Source organism: Octopus bimaculoides, chromosome 1 (genome assembly GCF_001194135.2).
Source record: "Octopus bimaculoides isolate UCB-OBI-ISO-001 chromosome 1, ASM119413v2, whole genome shotgun sequence".
Taxonomy (NCBI): Eukaryota; Metazoa; Mollusca; class Cephalopoda; order Octopoda; family Octopodidae; genus Octopus; species Octopus bimaculoides.
In genome coordinates this window covers 105,827,547-105,847,688 of record NC_068981.1, presented here as the reverse complement: position 1 = coordinate 105,847,688, position 20,142 = coordinate 105,827,547, and the positions used below count along the sequence as shown (strand labels likewise).

The 20,142-nt window shown below is 34.9% G+C and overlaps 1 protein-coding gene across 9 annotated transcripts in view; it reads right to left on the bottom strand.

The window, feature by feature from the left end:
• Positions 1-20,142, bottom strand: part of LOC106872285 (ankyrin repeat domain-containing protein 42) — an 80,150-nt gene that overhangs the window by 10,609 nt on the left and 49,399 nt on the right. For 5 of the 9 annotated variants that reach the window (XM_052968973.1, XM_052968964.1, XM_014919212.2 and 2 more), the window contains exons 2-8: positions 16,797-16,951; positions 15,311-15,418; positions 11,992-12,111; positions 8,142-8,277; positions 6,281-6,481; positions 3,797-3,922; positions 1,382-1,534 (exon numbers count right to left, since the gene is read on the bottom strand). In XM_052968973.1, coding sequence (XP_052824933.1) covers positions 1,382-1,534; positions 3,797-3,922; positions 6,281-6,481; positions 8,142-8,277; positions 11,992-12,111; positions 15,311-15,418; positions 16,797-16,886 — 934 coding nt within the window. In that variant the 5' untranslated portion in view covers positions 16,887-16,951. Of the gene's footprint in view, positions 1-1,381; positions 1,535-3,796; positions 3,923-6,280; positions 6,482-8,141; positions 8,278-11,991; positions 12,112-14,018; positions 14,114-15,310; positions 15,419-16,796; positions 16,952-20,142 lie in introns of those variants that run through there. The other 4 variants (XM_052968982.1, XM_052968984.1, XM_014919215.2 and 1 more) reach the window with 3 other exon arrangements.

The following is a 20,142-nucleotide window of genomic DNA, read 5'->3' as shown; positions in this document are numbered from 1 at the left end:
AGATAGATATCAGGTTGAGTAAAAAGTAAACAACGTTTTGAACCATGAAGAATTTGTACTGGATTTTTACAGAGTTTCAAATTTTTTTAAAGCATTATTTTACAATTATCTGATAAAAAAGACATAGATTTACCCAAATGCATCAATAAATTAACATTGATATTTTTGTCACCCCTGTTACAATCGTCTGAAATAGAATTGTCAAAGCATTTTATTTGGGTAATTTTGCTATTCAATTTCAAAAAAGGATATAAAGCAGCTGAAACTGCTCGTGATATCAACAAAATGTGTGGTGAGGAAAGTGAGTGGTCAGCTTGAAAATGGTCTAAACGATTTCGCAGTGGAGACCTGAGCTTTGAAGATCGTGAGCGTAGTGGATGCCCATCTGTCATCAATGACAATCAATTAAAGACCATCATTGAGAAAGATCCACTTGAAACCACTTGAGAACTAGCAAAAAAACTTCAAGTGGGCCAGAAAACTGCATGCAATCGGAAAATGACAAAAGCTCGACAAATGGGTACCACATGATTTAAATGAAAACCAGAAAATGTGCAGATATGAAATTTGCTCATCATTTCTCCATAACCAGACCAATCCATATCTTGACCATATTGTAACTTGTGATGAAAACTGGATTCTATACAATTATAAAAAATATTCTTCGTAGTGGTTGGACCAAAATGAAGCACTAAAACCTTCCCTAAACCCAAGCTCTTCAAAAAGAAGCTTATAGTTTAGTGGCGTACTGCTGGACTCATCCACTATAACTTCTTAAAACCCGGAAAAACCATTACTGCAGAAACATATTGCCATGAATTTGCCAGAATGAATGAAAAACTGCTGGTCAACAGAAGAGAGCCAATCATTCTTCATGACAATGCTAGACCACACATTTTACTAATGATGCTCCAGAAATTGAGGGAACTTGGCTACAAAGTTCTTGCCCAGCCAGCTTACTCCCCAGACCTTTCTGCTACCATCTACCACTTTTTCAAGCACCTTGATAGCTTCCTGCAAGAGAAGGAGTTCAAAAATCAAATTGATGCTGAAAGTGCGTTCAAGAGAGTTCATCAGCTCCAGAACTCCAGATTTTTATGATACCAGAATAAACAAGCTTGTAACTCATTGGCAAAAATGTGTTGATTGTAACTGTACTTACTTTGATGAATAAAATTTCCACATTCTTGAAATATATTGTGATGAATTTCATTTTCCAAAACGTTACTTACTCTTTACTTAGCCTGATAGATAGATACAGACTCACATATATTAATGTCTGTGTCTTATGCATAATTATATGCAAAGACATTCAAACATTACTTAGAGTATGTGTGTGTGGGGGTGGGGGGCTGTATGTAAAGAAGTACTTTTTACCAACCTGGGTAAGCATCCTGTAACAGTTTGATACATGCTAGATGAGCAAAGCGCTCAGCTAAATCCTTTGGTGAATCACCAACATGATTACTTATAGATACAGTAGCACCCATTTCAATTAACCACTGCAATATATGAGTTTGACCTTGGCCTGCAGCTGAAAGAAAGAAAGATATTGTGTGTATCCTATGACTGAGTTGATTATGATCAATGGCATTCTAACTATGACTGTCCCTTTGTCTTTTTCACAGAATGTATCCTAATCTATATAATCTGGCCTGGCTCTCCATTGGTTACAACGACAAGTGTGCCAGTTGATATAATCAACAAAACAGCCTGCTTGTGAAATTAACATGCAAGAGGCTGAGCACTCCACAGACATGTGTACCCTTAATGTAGTTTTTAGGTAGGTTCAACGTGACATAGAATATGACAAGGCTGGCCCTTTTGAATTACAGATACAACTCATTTTTGCCAAATGAATGGACTGGAGCAATGTGAAATAAAGTGCTCAAGGACACAACATGCTACTGGAAATTGAACTCACAATCATATTATTGTGAGATGAATATCGTAATCACTAAGTCACAATGTACCCCTTTTTAAAACAGTAAGCAGAAATATGAGGAAGACTTGACTTCTATTTCTTTCAAGTCAAGCAATCTTGAAGAGGCTTTCTTGTTGGTTTGTAATCATATTGTAGTTCCAAGCTTTACTGTAAATAGATATAGTGATAGTGGTGTGATGGTGGTGGTGATAGAAGAACTCAGAATGAGTCATCAGTGAAAGGGACAAGGGACAGAAAGCAATTAAGAGGGAAGATGTAAATTAATTGAATTGTGATATATCTGTTGATTAATTTAATTAAACGAAAATGATTAGTTGATTAGATTGAGTAAAGATGATTGATAATCATCGAACTGATATCAATATAATGATTGGCTTAATAGATAGTGTTAACGAAGTTAATGCTAGAAGCACAAGAATGCTAACAAGAAATAATTATGCAATGAAAAAAAAAAACTATATAAGTCAATAACCAATATTATTTGAATTATTTCAGTAAGTACAGGAGACAACACATATTTTGGTGTCATTGTGACCTCAGCAGTGGAGCATTAGATTTCACCATAGCTGCCAGAAGAATCACTAAGTAAATGTACAAGAATATACACCAGTTGGTAGAGAAACATAGAATTGCTTAGAGAATAAATACCTTGAATCAACTGATTGTAAACAAATTCCACAAAATTAATCTTGTGTCTCATCAAAAGAATTATTTATTTACATGGTATCTCTAGTATAAATCTCACCCAAACTATATCCATGAAAGGATTTAAATTTGTAATAACTATTTAATGCTAAGCAGAACCTTAAAGATTACTGTACTAATCAATTTGACTGACTCCTATTATTCTTTTTTTATGCAAATATAAATCTTAAATTTGTGGAGGTGCAATGGCCCAGTGGTTAGGGCAGTGGACTCGTGGTCATAGGATCATGGTTTCGATTCCCAGACCGGGCGTTTTGAGTGTTTATTGAGCAAAAACACCTAAAGCTCCATGAGGCTCTGGCAGGGGATGGTGGCGAACCCTGCTGTACTCTTCTACCACAACTTTCTCTCACTCTTACTTCCTGTTTCTGTTGTGTCTGTAATTCAAAGGGTCAGCCTTGTCACACTGTGTCATGCTGAATATCCCCGAGAACTATGTTATGGGTATGCATGTCTGTGGAGTGCTCAGCCACTTGCACGTTAATTTCATGAGCTTGCTGTTTCGTTGATCAGATCAACTGGAACCCTCAACATTGTAAGCGACGGAGTGCCAACAACAAATCTTAAATTTACACATCTTCCAATTTTAGCATCATTACACCTTTGTGGTATTTGTTTTGGCTCTTTATGATTTGAGCTCAAATCCTGCCAAAGTCAATTCTGCCTTTCAACCTTTCTGTGTAAATAGAATAAGTACCAGTCAATTACTGGAGTTGGTGTAATTGACAAATATTTTCCTTCAAAGTTGCTGGCCTTGTACCCAAATCAGAAATCCTTATTAATTTCTTATTAATCAAAAGATTAACAGTGAAATGGCAGAAACAGTGAAATGTCAAGCTATTAAACACTGTAAAATGTGGTTTTTTTTTATTATCTCTTCCTTCCCAACTCAAATCCTGCTATAGTCAACTTATCCTTTGTCTGTTCCAGATTGTCAAAACAAATACCAGTAACATACTGTGTTTATTCAATCAATTACATCCCAGTTCTTGTGTTTAGTTAAATAAGATAAATTATTCCTTCAGCTGTTCAACTGAAAGATATTGAACTGGGTTGGACTTTTGCATGACTCAATATAGTGCCTAAAAAAATGCAACAAAACAACATACAAATGTAAAGATTCATTTAAATGTCAAAGTTTTATACCTTTATGAGCTAATGTAGATCCATTGCTATCACACTCGTTGATGCTCACAATACCATTTTCTATCAACATTTGCAAATGTTCAAGGTTGCCTCTAGAAGCAGCCACATGAGCAGGGAAAGATAAATCTGAAATAACGAAATGTCAACATCATAAACACATTCAGTTTTCAGAAACTACTTGTAGTTGTGTCAGTGACCAGATTGTAGTTGTATATATTTATATTATATAACACCATGAAATTAATCAAAAATTAATGTGATAGTATTCTTTTATTCTGTTACTTGTTTCAGTCATTTGACTGTGGCTCTGCTGGAGCACAACCTTGAAGGGCTTTGGCTGAATAATCGACCCCAGAACTTATTTTTTAAGCATAGTACTTATTCTATCGGTCTCTTTTGCTGAACCGCTAAGTTATGAGGATGTAAACACACCAGCACAGGTTGTCAAGCAGCGATGGGAGGATAAACACAGACACAAAGACACACACACACACAGATATATACGTATATACACACATATACGACAGGCTTCTTTCAGTTTCCGTCTACCAAATCCACTCACAAGGCTTTGGTCAGCCCGAAGCTATAGTAGAAGACACTTGCCCAAGGTGCCTTACAGCGGAACTATGTGTTTTAAATATTTATTAGCACTCTTTCATGATGCTAGGTTTTCAGTTTCAACACAATATCCCCAGCCAAGTCATATGCTAAGCAAGTATAACTAAAAAAAAGAAAGGAAAAAATTGGAAAAAAAGGAACAGAGGAACAGATAGAAACAAAACCTCTTCTGAATTTTTATAGATTTACTTTATAAAATTGATTCATTTTTATGTGATACAAATTAATCAAAGGAGGAGCAGTGCTGATGACTACTGCAGGTTTTCTCAGACTGGTGAGATGCATGCAGTTAATGTTCAATTTAAACATCTGTAGTTCAGTATCTGTAAGAAAGCACAGGTATAGCAGATTTACCAACTGTTACAAGGGAAAAGGAATATAAAAGTGTTTAATGGGGGATGTGGAATATGAGACACAGTAAGAATATGGGAGGAAAAGAGATGAGTGAGGTGAATGAGTCTGGGAGGAGAGGGGGGTACAACTAGCTAGTTCAGAGGAACAGTGGTCATTGTAGGGGCAGAGAGAAGAAACAATGCACCTCTGAGCTACAGGTTGTGGTATGTTAGTGAGTGAACCTTTGCCAATCAAATGGGTTTCTTTGTAGATGTTTCTTTGTAGTATTTCCTTACTCTAAGAAGAAACCTAGATTTTGTGATGTGGCTTAAACAATATTATATATGTATATGTCAGGTTATCATCAAAGACCATCAGGATTTGTAATGCCTTGCTTTTGTAGTCATTTTGAAGTCTTAATTTTGTGTTATTTGTGACTAAAAAGTGATGAAGTACGAAACAGTTTCATGGATATTTGTAACAATCGAGTCTTTGTACTATCAAAAAAGACAATGCTATGTTCCCATTGATAAATAAGCTCTAAGTTTTAGTTCATACAGTTAGTGTATGTTTAGAATGAGGTGTTACAATATATGTAAATGATTCCTTTATATAGAAGTTTAAAGAGGAATGAAGAATAGTATCACCTGTACAGGAGTGTGTGTTGTTCAAAGTGATAGCAAGTTAATTCTTGTTAATTCTTGCATGCAATAACATATGCTGCAATGGTGATGAATTGGAAAAGTTATTAGAACATTGGAGAAAAGCCACCATGGTATTATTCTGTGTATCTACGCTCTGAGTTCAAATTCCATTTCAGTCAACTTTGTCTTTCATCTTTTTGGGGTTGATAAAAAAAAAACACAAATCTAGAGCAGTGAGATTAGCAGAACCATTCATTGCATTCTGAAAGCAACATCTAAATGACACTAGAGCTGTGCTATATTGGCTCTTACCATACCTTTCTTTTGGACAACACCAAAGATGTGGAGAAGAAAGATTTGCATGTACAGTAATTTGTAAGTCTTTTATAAAATAAACTTTTCTCAGTCTTGTGCATACCAGTACAGGTACATATTCAAACCTGAGCAACAGATGTCTTAGACAGAAGTATGTATTATTAGATGTCATTAATGATTGCACTTGTGTGCACACTGCAGTAGTGTGGTCTAAGAGGAAGCTTTAGACTCAAAAATGCAAGATAGCTATAAACGTAGAATTTAGCTAGAAGATCCTCAAGCCAGACATAATTGAATGTTTTATGAATGTCCACATTATTATTATCAATGGTCTTAATAGAGAAAGACTATTCTCAAGCCATCTTCTACTGGCCTAGTTTTACATATATTTTATTAGATTTGATAGAGATTAAATGTAGTGAACTTTTAATGAATTGTAGAGCAAAAGGTAAACTCCATGCAAGCTGAATTCACAAAAATGCTTTCTGACCTAAAGCTATGAACTTTATATCACTACATTTTCATAATCAGGTAAATGATTTTTTTGTAATCTAAAATGATTCTCTCTACTTACTTTCAGATTTTTCTGGATGTTCTTTTTTCCATTCAATGGCTTCAATATAATTAACAACATTTTCTTTGTAGAATTGGCTGGCCAAATCTTTTGGGACTTCTCCAAGATCATTGCAAGCCTTTAATATATCATTAGGGTCACTCTTGCAAGAGACAAGAAACTTAAGGCAAAGTAAGTTTCCTTCCATTGCAGCTAGGTGTGCTAAAACAAAATAAAAGAAAAAAATTACAGAGCTATTCAACTTGCTGATCTTTAGATCCCTTAGGGAGAATACACTGTACTGGCTCTCAGTTGTCTATTCCTGTTTTATTGGTCTTCATCTCTGAACAAAAAGCTAACAAACTTATAACTACACAATGGCATGTACTGCACTTGTGCATGATACAACTTTTAGCTGTTGGCTGAACCAATAGTGACTAAGTTTTTAACCACAGGTAGACTGCAGTAATTGTGAAAGGGTATAAAGCATTGCGCTACTCGATAAACTTGGCTGGCTGGAACTCCTGATGTAGGAATTTAAAACTAATGACCCAAAATGGTATAAGTAACAAGTGCAGGCATGGTTGTGAAGTGCACCTCACAACCACATGGTTTGGGGTTTGGTCCCATTGTGAGATATGTTGATTGAGTGATTAACAACCTCTGTTTAGTTATTGTTGTGGTCGTAAAGAGTGTGACTGTTATTGATGTGGATAATTATAACTATTGCTGTTGTTATTGTTGTAGAAGTAATGATTGGAGTTAATTTGCTCCAATTTGAAGTTAATTTTCTTATAATTTGATTAAAGCTAAAAGTAAAGATAGCCAAGTATTTGTTGAGCCAGTGGCTAGTGATCCAAAAGATAAAAGGTTCATATTTTGTTATTAGTATTGCTTTCTACTTCTGGCTAAGATACTTAATTCTTAAATGATTCAATTCATTTTATTGTAAAATGATTCTGAAAGATGGTATAGTTTCCTACAGTAAGCAATAGTAGCAAAGTCACTTTAAAACTGATGGGTGATTCATTTGTTTGCAGTATTACATTCAATTTCTGTCATAGGAAGAAACTGGCATCCTATCCAGAAACAGGTTTAGCTTCCATTTTCTTAATGTAGATCAGTACTTGTCCAATAGACTGCATAATAAAGTTTACATAAAAAGATATCTGAGTGCAACATATCACAACTAACCTGTCTTGCTGCAAATAGTACTGTGTCCTCTTTGCTATTCATACAATTATAATGACTGCTTGCACATCCATAAAATCTTTGTGCTTACAAGAGAGGGAACTTGGAAAGTTGTGGCATTTATTCATGATTTTATATGTGTATTAGTCATGTAAGTGAAGCAGATAATGAATAGGTCTCAAAAGTAAGTTTTCTAATTCAGTCCTCTAAGAATTTACTATCATATCATTGCACAACATAAATAGAAAGAAGCCTCTACACATTCTTTTCACCTGCTAGAAATAGCAACTAAATCTACTATCTATCAAACCTTAAAAAATGGATATATAAGATTATGTCGTTCCAGGTATTTTATGTTTGAAGAAAAAAGAATGGTCAAAAGGGGAATTCCTTTGATCATAGGATTACTGGATCACAGTTGATCTGCTGTTAAATAACAACAACAGCTGTTAAACATTTATGCCTTTAGGAAATGCATAAATGTTACATTACAGCAACATACATTCTATCTCTTACCTTATCACATCTTCCTCATCTTTCTCTTTCTCATCCTTGCAGCAATGTTACATTATATTTTTCGAAAAGGCATAATTGTTTAACAATTGTTGTCGTTGTTATATATATGTGTGTGTGTGCTATACCTCTGAAAAATCTGTTTATGTTAGAAGCCAATATTGTGCAGGACACTCACCTGGTGTGTTTCCCTGTTTATCTGTGACATCAGTTTTTGCATGCCATTTATACAGTGTCTGTACACAACCGAGGTGGCCATGGAAGGATGCATGGTGCATAGCAGTCCAGCCATTTTTGTCATCAGCATCAATTTCCTATAACATCATAAAATATAAAGAAGGTGAATTGGCCAAAAAGTGTAAAACTGGATTAATATGTTTTTGCGATCAAATATCATGTTAACTTTGCATAATTCTAAGAGATATGATATGATCAAATATGAGCTGTGTCATGTTAACTTTGCATAATTCTAAGAGATGTAAGTGCCTGAAGGAACAGTTACAGATAGGTTACAGAATTTTTATTCCACACGACCATCAAAACTATCCTGTGCATACTATAACATGGGAGAGGGTAAGCATGATATGGAGCAAAAGGTAAGAAGGGATTGCACTTAATTATTAAGAAAGATTAGTAGATATTTTTCATGTAGGGAAATTGAAGTAATTAACTCTAACGCTATCATTTCTGTTGAAATACATTATCATTGTTTCAGTGAATTTTAAAAATAATGAAGAATTTAATAAAATAACTGTCATTATTAAAATAGTGTTTAGAATATAAATGAACATAAATTGGAAGGTTTTAACTTAGATCAATTTAAAAAGGTGTTGTGGTTAGAGTCACGACCCCTTCTATGTAACAGACTTGACTGAATGACTATAATTAGTAACGGTCTGAGTGAGAGACCAGGAAAGAGAGTAGTCATTAATCACAGACAGCTGTAAGGTGTCGTTGGATAGTTGTCGGAATATCATTTGTTGGTTTGTGCATAGTTTGTGGAGACTTTATTGGATTGCTACGTTGTTGTTACCCTGCTTTGTTATATGTTTTACTGTTACTACACAGCTATAGTGTAAACAAGTATCATCATAAGGTGATACAACAAAAAGAAAGTTTTTAAACTTCTCTCTTATGATAAGATGATTTATTCCTCTTCCTGACTTTTTGCTTTTATTCTTTGTTAATGCAGAACATCACTTTTTTCTTCATATTCTAATAATTCACTGACTTGAGATAAACTCTTTGTCTTTGTAACTGTGGTTGCAACACTATCAGTATCTGAATTGGTATACTATATAATAGAAGTGGCAGTGGCTTTCAACATATTACTGTAATTTCTACGTACTTTTGTAGAGAAATTGCAGTAATTTGTAGTTGCTGTGAAGACCACCAGTGTTTGTGGCTCTTTTAATGTTAGTATTTGCTGTAAGGTGGTGACCTGGCAGAATCATTAGCATGCCAGGCAAAATGCTTAGCATCTTCACATTCTAAATGCTGCCATCTTCACATCTTAAGTTCAAATTCTGCTGAGACTGACTTTGCATTTCATCCTTTCAGCACTGATAAAACAAGTGCCAATTGAACACTGCAGTCAATGTAATCAACTAGCCCTCTCCCTCAAAATTACTGACCTTGTGCCTAAATTTGATATCAATATTGGTATTTGCAGTAATAATAGTGTTGTATAATGATATTCATACAATGATATACATATTTCATAAAGGTATTTATAATGATCATACAAGTCTACTACAGTAAGTTCGAATCTTGTAAATCTGTTATAAAGTTATATTGTGGCTTGCCATAAAAACTGTGCCTGATAGTTACCTTAGTCTTGACCAAGTGCAAACATGGAAAAAGCATGCAACATTATGACAGCATTAGCATAACTGATATTACCACTTGGGTAGGTTAGATTCCAAGAATTTTATTGAAAATAGAGTAATTAAGTATTCTAAACAATATAAGAAGATATTTGAAGTGTAATAGAAATATAGTGAGCAGATTTTTAGTACTGTTATCAAAAACCAATAATAATATAAGTTAGCTGATACAACATCAGGAGCAGAAACCTTATGTGTCACCAGTAGATGTAAGAGATTATTTGGAATACAATAATGTGTAAATACTGCACATTAAGTTTACATTATATTATGTTTATTTTCCTTTACTGCATATATTAAATACTGGAATTTTTTTCAAATAAAAATAAAAAAACAAACAAAACAGTTTAAGTAATTTCATCCTCTTCTACAAACTAAGAACACATTAAAATAGTGGTTCTCATGTTTACCATGATCTTAAATTATATTCTACTTGCAGAACTTGTATAAAGATTGAAAAACCTGTTCTAGACTCTTGACACATTATTCTTCCAATATCATTACTCAAAGATTCAATTTCATACTTGCATAACTAGTTCTTTAAACTAGAAAAAACATTTGTGCTTGTAGACTGAAAGGCTAACTGGTTTCCTCTAGCAAGTATAAATTCTACGTAGAAAGAGAGGTTTTGCTTTGCAGATGCTTATGTCTCCCACACATCCAGAATGTAAGGAATTAGCTGTTACTCCTAGTCCAAAGATTCAGCCTGTAAGTAAAGGGAAAATGCCACTTTTCTCTTTATAGATCACTGGGTCACCACAGGAGTCTTTGTCTTTGTGTAAGTCAAAGGGCCCAACAGACCAGACTTAATTAGCAACAAAAATTGCAGATACAATGCTTAAGTGAAATGACATGGGCTCACCTGAGAATCAAATCTCTGTCATACATTTGACTCTATAGTGTTTGTGTACTCAGTCAACAATCTTCCTAAATATTGTCTCACGTCTTTGTAAATTAAAATAATTAAATAAGTACATAAAATAAACACATTTCCTAATTTAAGCATCATATGAGAAAGTGTAGTGTTTGTTTCTTTTTCTCTCTCATCATCATCATCGTCAACTTTGCCACCTCCACGACCACCGTTATCATTGTAATTGTTATCATCATGGTTGTGGTTGCAGTCATGGTTGTCATCATCATCGTTGCTGTTGCTGCTATCACAAGCTCAGAGGTAGGTGGCAGGTCAGCTTCATACTAGGGGACAAGGAGATGACTATGAGAAAGGTAGAGCAGAGCAGGTTTCTGTAGAGGGATCTGCATAGCTATTCAACATATATATATATATATATATATATATATATATATATATATATATATATATATATATATATATATATATATATATATTACTGCATCATACCTATAATGCAAAATCATCCTGTAAAATGAAATAAAAATAAGATATATTCTTTTATTCTTTCTGTGCAATATGGTACTAAATGATCTATGGCCTAGAACTGGTTCACAATCTGGTGCTAAGAGGATTGAAAGGGGAGTAAACAAACTACCATGTTTAATGAGATGGTTTTGAACTTTACAAATCTGTGAAATCATGGTGAAAAAAGAAGAATTATAAAGATACAAATAGAGAAAGTATAAAATGTCACCATAGGTGCAATCATAGCTGTAGGGCTAAAGAGTTTGCTTTGCAACCATGTGGTTTTGGGTTGAGTCCCACTGTGTGGCACCTTGGGCAAGTGTCTTCTACTACAGCTTCAGGTTGACTAATGCCACATGAATGAATTTGGTAGATGGAAACTATGTGGAAGACCATTGTATATGTGTGTGTGTGTGCGCGCGTGTGCATGTGTGCGTGCGTGCGTGCCTGTCTTTGTGTTTGTCCTCACACCACTTGACAACAGGTGTTGGTTTACTTACATTCCTGTACCTTAGAGGTTCAGTAAAAGATAGCAATAGAATAAGTACCAGACTTTAAAAATAAAAGAATAACTGGTAGGATTAATTTGTTTGACTAAACCCTTCAAGGTGGTGCCCCAGCATGGCCACATTTCAATGACTGAAACAGATAAAAGAATATTATTCAGTTTTTACTTTGGTGGGTATGACTGGTATTCATCAGTTTGAAAACTGCTAACCTTGTCCACTTCAGAGCTTAGAAAGAAGAAGCATTTAACTTACTGTAGCATTTCTAAGAATTGTATACAAGCAAAATGAGTTTCCATGAGCAGCAGCAATGTGCAACGGTGTTCTGTCATAATTATCTCTTACGTTGAGTGACACATTATTATTGGATAGTGCCTGAGGTTACAAAAAAGAAATTCAATAATCATTAAAAAGACAAAAAAAGATATGTAGGTAATAAAATAATATTATACAAAAAAACAAAATGACTATTATTGATATCAATGCAATTTAGAAATAATTAAAAAATAAAATTTTTTGTGAATGAATTGATTTAAAGAATGAAAGGAAATCACAAAACAAATAAAGGAAAATGGTAAGTTAAATTAAGTTTAATATTTAAACCTTACAAGGTGACAAGCTGGCAGAATCATTATCACGCTGGGCAAAATGCTTAGTGGCATTTCAATCATCTTTACATTCTGAGTTCAAATTCCACTGAGGTTGACTTTACCTTTCAACCTTTCAGAGTTGATAAAATAAGTACCAGTTGAGCACTGGGATTGATGTAGACGACTTAACCCCACCCCTGAAATTCCTGGCCTTGTGACAAAATTTGAAACTAATATTTAAACCTTATGTTTAATATAAAAATAAAAACATTAAATATGTCAATGCATTTACATGTAAATGATGAAACCAAGGAAAAGATGATTTGTTTTTAGTAGTTTAGTGGGTGGTATTTTTGATAATGAAAGTAATGTGTAAAAAAAAAACAAGTATTGTCAGTTTGAAGAAATCATACTATATTCATAACATCAGAACTTTGTTTGAATACTAAAGAATTAAATATATTTAGAATTAATTTCAAAAGAGTCGTTTTCTGTGCTATATAGAGCAGCATAATGAGAGTGGAATTAAGAATAGACAGTATGTAACTAGCTTTTTTTTTGTTCAAGCTAACATCCACAGGGAAGACGTTAAGACGTGAGCAGCTATAACTACTAAACTCTTTGACAATGACACTGAAAACAATAATTAACTTCAGCTGTAGAAACTCTGCCAAATCAGATTGGAGCCTGGTGTAGCCATCTGGATCACCAGTCCTCAGTCAAATCGTCCAACCCATGCTAGCATGGAAAGCAGGCGTTAAACGATGATAATGATGATGATGATTTATTGAACCCATTGCCTGCTGAAAGCATATCCATAAGTGTGTCCTAAATGTCCATGTATGCTTTCAGACTTTTAGTTAGCCTTTGTTTCATAAGTTCTGAGTAGTATATATGTGTGCAAATTTGTGTGTGTGTGTGTGTGTGTGCATGCATGCATGCATGCATGATTGCATGTGTGCATGCGTGCATGCGTGAGTGAACATGCACACAAATTAATTTTCCTTTGTTTATTTATTTGTGCATGTATTTGCTTATTGAATGACATAAGGGACAAACTATTTGAAAAACATGAAATTATCAATAGGACCATTCTAGCATGGAAGGTGGACATTAAACAATGATGATGATGATGAATTGCTTTCAAAATTTAGTCTAGAATAATCCAGGGAAATATAATTTTTCACCAACTATATAAATTTACAGCTCTTGTCACTTTGCTCCTTCTGCTAAATATATATATATATACATATATATATATACATATATATATATCTTTGTGAACAGCTTGTGAATATCTCAACAACTGGATGAGCAGCAACCAAAAGAACAGGTAGGGTTCAGAAAGAAGTACAGCACTATAAATCATATATTCACTCTAACACAGTTGCTGGAACAAGTGAGAGAGTACCTGTTGCCTCTGTGCATTATGAGAAAACCTTCAACAGTGACAAAACCAATGCAGTACTGCAAGCTCTCAGGAAGGAGGGTGTGACAATGCAGTACATCACCTGCCTTAGAAAGGTGAATACTGAATGAGGCCCTGTTATCCTCACCAGTAAATGTTCCTGTGGTGAAGGGTGTCAAGCAAGGAGGCACCATCTCTCCTAAGCTCTTTATGGCATGTCTCAAGATGGTCATACGAAACATGAACTGGAGTGGAGACATAAGGATAAATGGAGAACTACTCACCCATCTAAGATTCACTGGTGACATAGTGCTGATAGTGGATCAATCAGCTGCAGACCATATTGAATGAACTGGATTTCAGGAGTTCAGTGGTTGACCTGAAGATAAACCATTTGAAAACCAAGTACATAAAGTCTGAAGGCATAGCGATCAGTCACCTAACAGTCAGAGGTGAGCAGCTATGTGTATCTCAGCCAAGAAGTGGCTATGAGATGAGAGATGGAGAATGAGATCTTGTGAAGGGTAAGAACAGGATAGAGAGCGTTCAACCTAGTGAAAGATGTGCTGAAGGCAAACCTAGACAAGGCAATTCACACCAATCTCTTCAACAGCACTGTCTTACCTGCAATGCTACATATATGTGAGACTTGGGCCTTGATGAAGAGAGAGACAAACAACATCTGCTTACAGTACAGAAAGCCATGGGAAGGTCAATGCAGGGAATCTTGTTAAGAGATTACATCCAGAATGAGGAGATCAGAGACAAAACTGGAGTGAAGGACATCAGTGCAGAATACCACCGCACAAAGGTATGATGGGCCAACCATGTCGCAAGGTTCACAGACGATTGGTGGACCAGTGCAGTTATTGAGTGGTACACATGCAAGTGGAAGAGACCACTTGGAAGATCTTCAATCAGATGGGAAGATGATTTAAGAAAAATGTTTGGAGCAATGTGGAGAAGAATGGTGAGAGTATGAGGGGAATGAAGTGAATGCTGTAGCCAATGGATCTGACTCAGAACCAGAATGCCTGGCCGATCAAGGTGATATATATATATATATATATAAAGAAGACTCATCAGGCCAAGTGAAATTATAGTTGTGGCCATGCTGGTGTCATGTAAATGGCACCCATGCATCATAGTCATGGTTGTTGATGGTATCACGTAAATGGCACCCATGAGACATGGTCATTGCCGGTGCCATGTAAATGGTACCTGTGAATCATAGTCATGGTCACTGCCAGTGCCATGTAAATAGCACCCGTGAATCATAGTCGTGGTTGTTGCTGGTGTCATGTAAATGGCATTTGTCTCAGTGGCATGTAAAAAGCACGCATTACACTCCTGGAGTAGTTGGTATTAGGAAGGGCATCCAGCTGTAAAAACCATGCCAAATCAGACTAGAAGCTGGGGCAGCTCTCTGGCTCATCAGTTCCAGTCAAACTGTCTAACCCATGCCAACATGGAGAGCAGACATTAAATGATGATGATGATGACGATGACGATATATCAGAATATCACATTATGCAGAACATGTTATAATTGAAACTAGTCTAATTTTATGATATACCTGGAGACAAGTATCTTCTCCTCTTATAGCTGCAATATGTGCTGGAGTCCAGCCTTGAGGTGTGCATAGATTTGGGTCTGCCCTTTTCCACATCAACCAGTGAAGTACCTACAAAGAGAAATACAATTTAAATTCTCCTGCCCAGCCATATTAATGTTCTACCTTTGTTATATATAGTGAATTATTATTGTTAGACCTTTGATCACCCAACATTGACTAGATCTATGACTTAATCTGTCATCAGCTTTAACAACTATTACATGGAGTTCACTTAAATGAGGTTCACTCTGTTGCAAGTACTTAGGACAGGTCTCTGTTCTGAGACAAACTTTCTCCTTTTCTCTTATCGGCTTCAGAGGCCTTGGAAAGCATCAGAAATGCTGCCTTTCATCCTCTGATTAATCCTCATTATCATCATAATCCTTATCATTTTTTACTTCTACTTTCCATGCTGTCATGGATAGAATGGATCATCGTGATTTGAGGCCATGTTGCTCAGAATCACTGCCCTCATAGATGTGTTGGAAAACCAAATATAACTCAAAAAAGGATGAACAGCAGAGTTGACCTTGGCAAGATTTGAACTCAAAATGAAACAAATATCCTAAGACAATCTGTCTGTTGTTTTACTGATTTTGCCAATTCACCACCTTTTCATTGTGAGAATAAACAAAACATGATGAAGAACAAAGACATCAGATAAAGAAGAAAACATTCCCCTAAAAAACGTACATCTGTTCAATGTTAAAGAAACAAGCATTCAACAAAACTGCCTGCAGTGCCAATGATAGCCTAGTATGGCTACAGAGGTGACTGTATACCAGGACCAGGTGCTCCTACCTATGCTATCCTCGGCAATCCCCAATGAGTTTTTGACATCATATTGTCACCAACTATTTTTCTTCTAAATGATACTCCAGATACAGAAAGTCAGGGGATTCAAGTAAAGAGAACAAGGAAGTCACATGACGTTGGGAGTGTCATGATCACAAAGTTCTCTTAGGTCTTGCTGGATGTGAACTGTATTCCCTTTATCACATCATGTACCACAAATCTAATGGAGGAATCTGCTGTCTTCAGCTTCTCAGTGATGGATCTCACTGATCTACTGGGGTTGTTACTGATGATGTTCTGTGCCTGCTGGATGAATTCCCAAAAACATCTGACTACCAAGAATGTTTCTTTATTTTGACCATGGATGTTTTGTCTCTACCAGTGAATCCCAGCTCTTTCTTAACCAAAAACACAAATGTCTCAATCTTGTTCAAGAAACTGGCAATCTCCAAGTCACTGTGGTCACAGCTACGGCCACAGTGTCAATACATTTCAAAGAGAAATAAGTCAAAATTTGGTGCATGCCATATAGCATTACATTACATTGTCTCCCATTTATGACCTAAAATTTGTTCACAAATACCTTGCACACTGTGTAGAGTAAAAGAGTAGAAAGACTGTTATAAAGCTTCTAGAAATAACTACATCTTACTTCCAATGCTCCAATATTGCAAGCTGTGTGCAATGGAGTAAACTTGTCTCTTCCTCTGATTTCATTAACACTGGCACCACATTTAACCATTTTTGTAAGTTCATTTACATCACCTGCTTTCACAGCTTCATGGATGTTAGAGTACTTCTGAATGGCTGAAACCAGCAATATATATTAGCAATATAGCAAAAATGATAATATCTTAAATAAGCACATGGTTCCAAATTTGTAGGGAAAGAATATAATCAAATAGAAAAATCAGTAGATAACTGTTAATTATTTTAGTGATTTTCCCAGATGCTAATCGACCCCAAGGATTTAACATATGAAAACTTTTTAATGATAAAGATGGATCATAAATAATTCCTTTTTTATTAGAAGAAAATTACAAATTCCTATAAGTTCCCCAAAACCTACCTTTACCAGATAAATAATAACATACATAAAGTACTGTTAGTGATTTATTATTAGGGATTCATAACTGAACAAATCATTTAGGCATAACATGCACAAAATAATTAATAGATTTCTAACTTAAGATCAATATTTTTACATGCTGTACATAATTACATCTAACAATGTAAGTCCTTTTAGACAGGCATGTACAAGAAAAAGTCCCCCCCCCCCAAAAAAAAAGACCAGTCTTGCAGATTTTGGAGATCACCAGTAGAGGAGGCAATTACTGCAAAATCTAATTCTCAGAATATTAGATGTCATAATGTTGAAAGCTCAAAACTCTGAAACTTAAAATATTTTAGGGAAAAATAATAAGAAAAACTATCATGAAAGGCATATATCTGCAGTTTTAAAAGCAGTTTATTTCAGAAAAGTATTATAGAATGTTATTAAAATGTTATTAAAAGAGTATTGCAGGGATATGATATCAAACACACAGGCAAAAACAAATGATTATTTCCTTTTTAAATTCTCTCATTACTGAATATTTTCAACACTGAATTGTGATTGACTGAAATTAGGCCCAATTACTTGTTTATCTTCTTTCACCTTGCTTTTTGCTGTGTGATACTAGTTTATAAAGAGCTTTTGATTATCCAGTATACTTGCATTGAAAGAAAACAAGAAAAATATTCAGAAATGAGAAAAATTAAAGAAAGGATATATTCAATAAATATTTAAGTTTTCACATGTCTTTGATATTGTATCTTTGCAATAACTATAAATTTTTCAAAGTAAATTTTAAATATGTTTTTTAATATATTATATCTTTCAAATAAACTCCCTTTTAAAACCATATATAAATGTTTTTTAAGACCACTTTTCTTCTTATTTTTCCCTAAAATATAATCTAGATTTTAAGCTTTCAATATTCTGATTTTTTAGTCATTTGAAATTCAGTCTTTTTGCATTTGACTTTCTTGTGTTCAAAATTATGATCAGTTCCTCCTCAGGTATGATGTGTGGTAAAACATTTGCTACCCAAGCACAGGGTTCCAGTTTCAGTCCCATTGTGTGGAACCTTGAACAAGTGTCTTCTACTATAGCTTCAGGCTGACCAAAGCAATGTGAGTGGATTTGGTAAGCAGAAATGGAAAGAAGCCTATCATGTGTGTGTGTGCGTGTATGTGTGTGTGTGCGTGTATGTGTGTGTGTGTGTGTGTGTGTGTGTGTCTGTGTGTGTGTGTGTGTGTGTCTGTGTGTGTGTGTCTGTGTGTGTGTCTGTGTGCGTGTAATATATATATTACAGAGATGTACTTGCATAGCAAGTGACCTGATCTGAGATCGTGTGCTGGAACAAAAACAATTGCAGTGTGGAAGGTGTTTATAAGCCATTTAAAAACACACAAAAACTGTTAGATTCCCATCTACATTTAAATTTAATTTGCCAAAATATTTTCGTCGTTTTGAGATTGCGACCTGTTCACTGACAAAATTCCATGCTGCATATATATATATATTCTTATAATGACTAACAAAAAAACTGTACAGAGAGTGGTGCTTCAGCTAGTATAAACAATATTTATCCATAGAAATTTTAAAGAAATATTTAAAAAAATAAATATGATGGATAACAGCATTTCTGTTGACTATACAATCTTGCTGATCATTACAATACAGAACTGTTACATGCAAGATTTTTGGTTCTCTCCAGTTTTACAAGCATTACTTCCAGAATACCACTCTAATAATCCCTATGCTTCACTAACAATTAATGAAACAATCACCAGTGCATTCTGTCATTTTTAACCTTGAACAAGACTAATTTGTTGGATGTTACCCTGTTAGTAAGAAATGATTTAACTCAATGAAGTGTCTGCAAGCTGAAGGTCAGAAGGGAGATAACTTGATTTCTAATGTTTGGAACACCTTCATTGTAGTTTATTGTTCGAATAGAACTATCTGAGAATATATAACACACAACAATAACAAAATATTATGCCGCCTGGTGGCAAATTTTTTCCTATTTTCTAGGGGTATTATTTACCCAACTTTCTAGGCTGTTTTTACAGCTATCCTGTGTTCCAAATTCACTTTATTTTCTATAAAATACCAACCCACTCAACGTTTCCAAGTTTGTTTATATATATATATATATATGTGCACATAATTATATTTAAAAGAGAAATAAATTTTCCAATGTATAGACAGCACTTTGAAGTACTCAGGATATTCAAACTTGAGGCGTTAGATGAATATAGAAATGAGAATCAAGTTAGGAAAATCATTTCACATATAATAATACATATATTCAACCATAGACCCAATGTATTCTTTTTCTTTTATTCTTTTATTCTTTTATTTGTTTCAGAAATTTGATTGCAGCCATACTGGAGCACTGCCTTTAGTCGAACAAATCAACCCCAGGACTTATTCTTTGTAAGCCAAGTACTTATTGTACCAGTCTCTTTGCCAAACCTTTAGATTATGGGGATGTAAACAACACCAACATCACTTGTCAAGCAATGGTGGGGGCACAAACACAGACACGCAAACATATACATATACATATATACAGCTGAAATTTAAAGAAAAACAGAAGATGAAGACAGGTGTATAAACACCAAGCAGGTGTATAAACACCAAGCAGGTGTATTAGTTTGATACTTGGGAAGCTGAGAAAGTCTTTTATGTTTCGAGCCTATGCTCTTCAACAGAAAGGAATAAAAGGAAATAAAGAGAGAGAGAATAAAAAAACTTTTGGAGTTAGCAGTCAATCATGGCAACTGGTTGGACAAAAGTAGTTAGACAGGAGAGCTAGGAAGAAGGGGAGATAATAAAGTACTGGTGATCTCAAAATGAAGGTGTGCATGCATGTATGTGAAAGTGTGTAAGTGTGTGCGTGTGGAAAGAGCCTGGTGACTGATGTGTGGCTGTGTGTGTGTCTGTA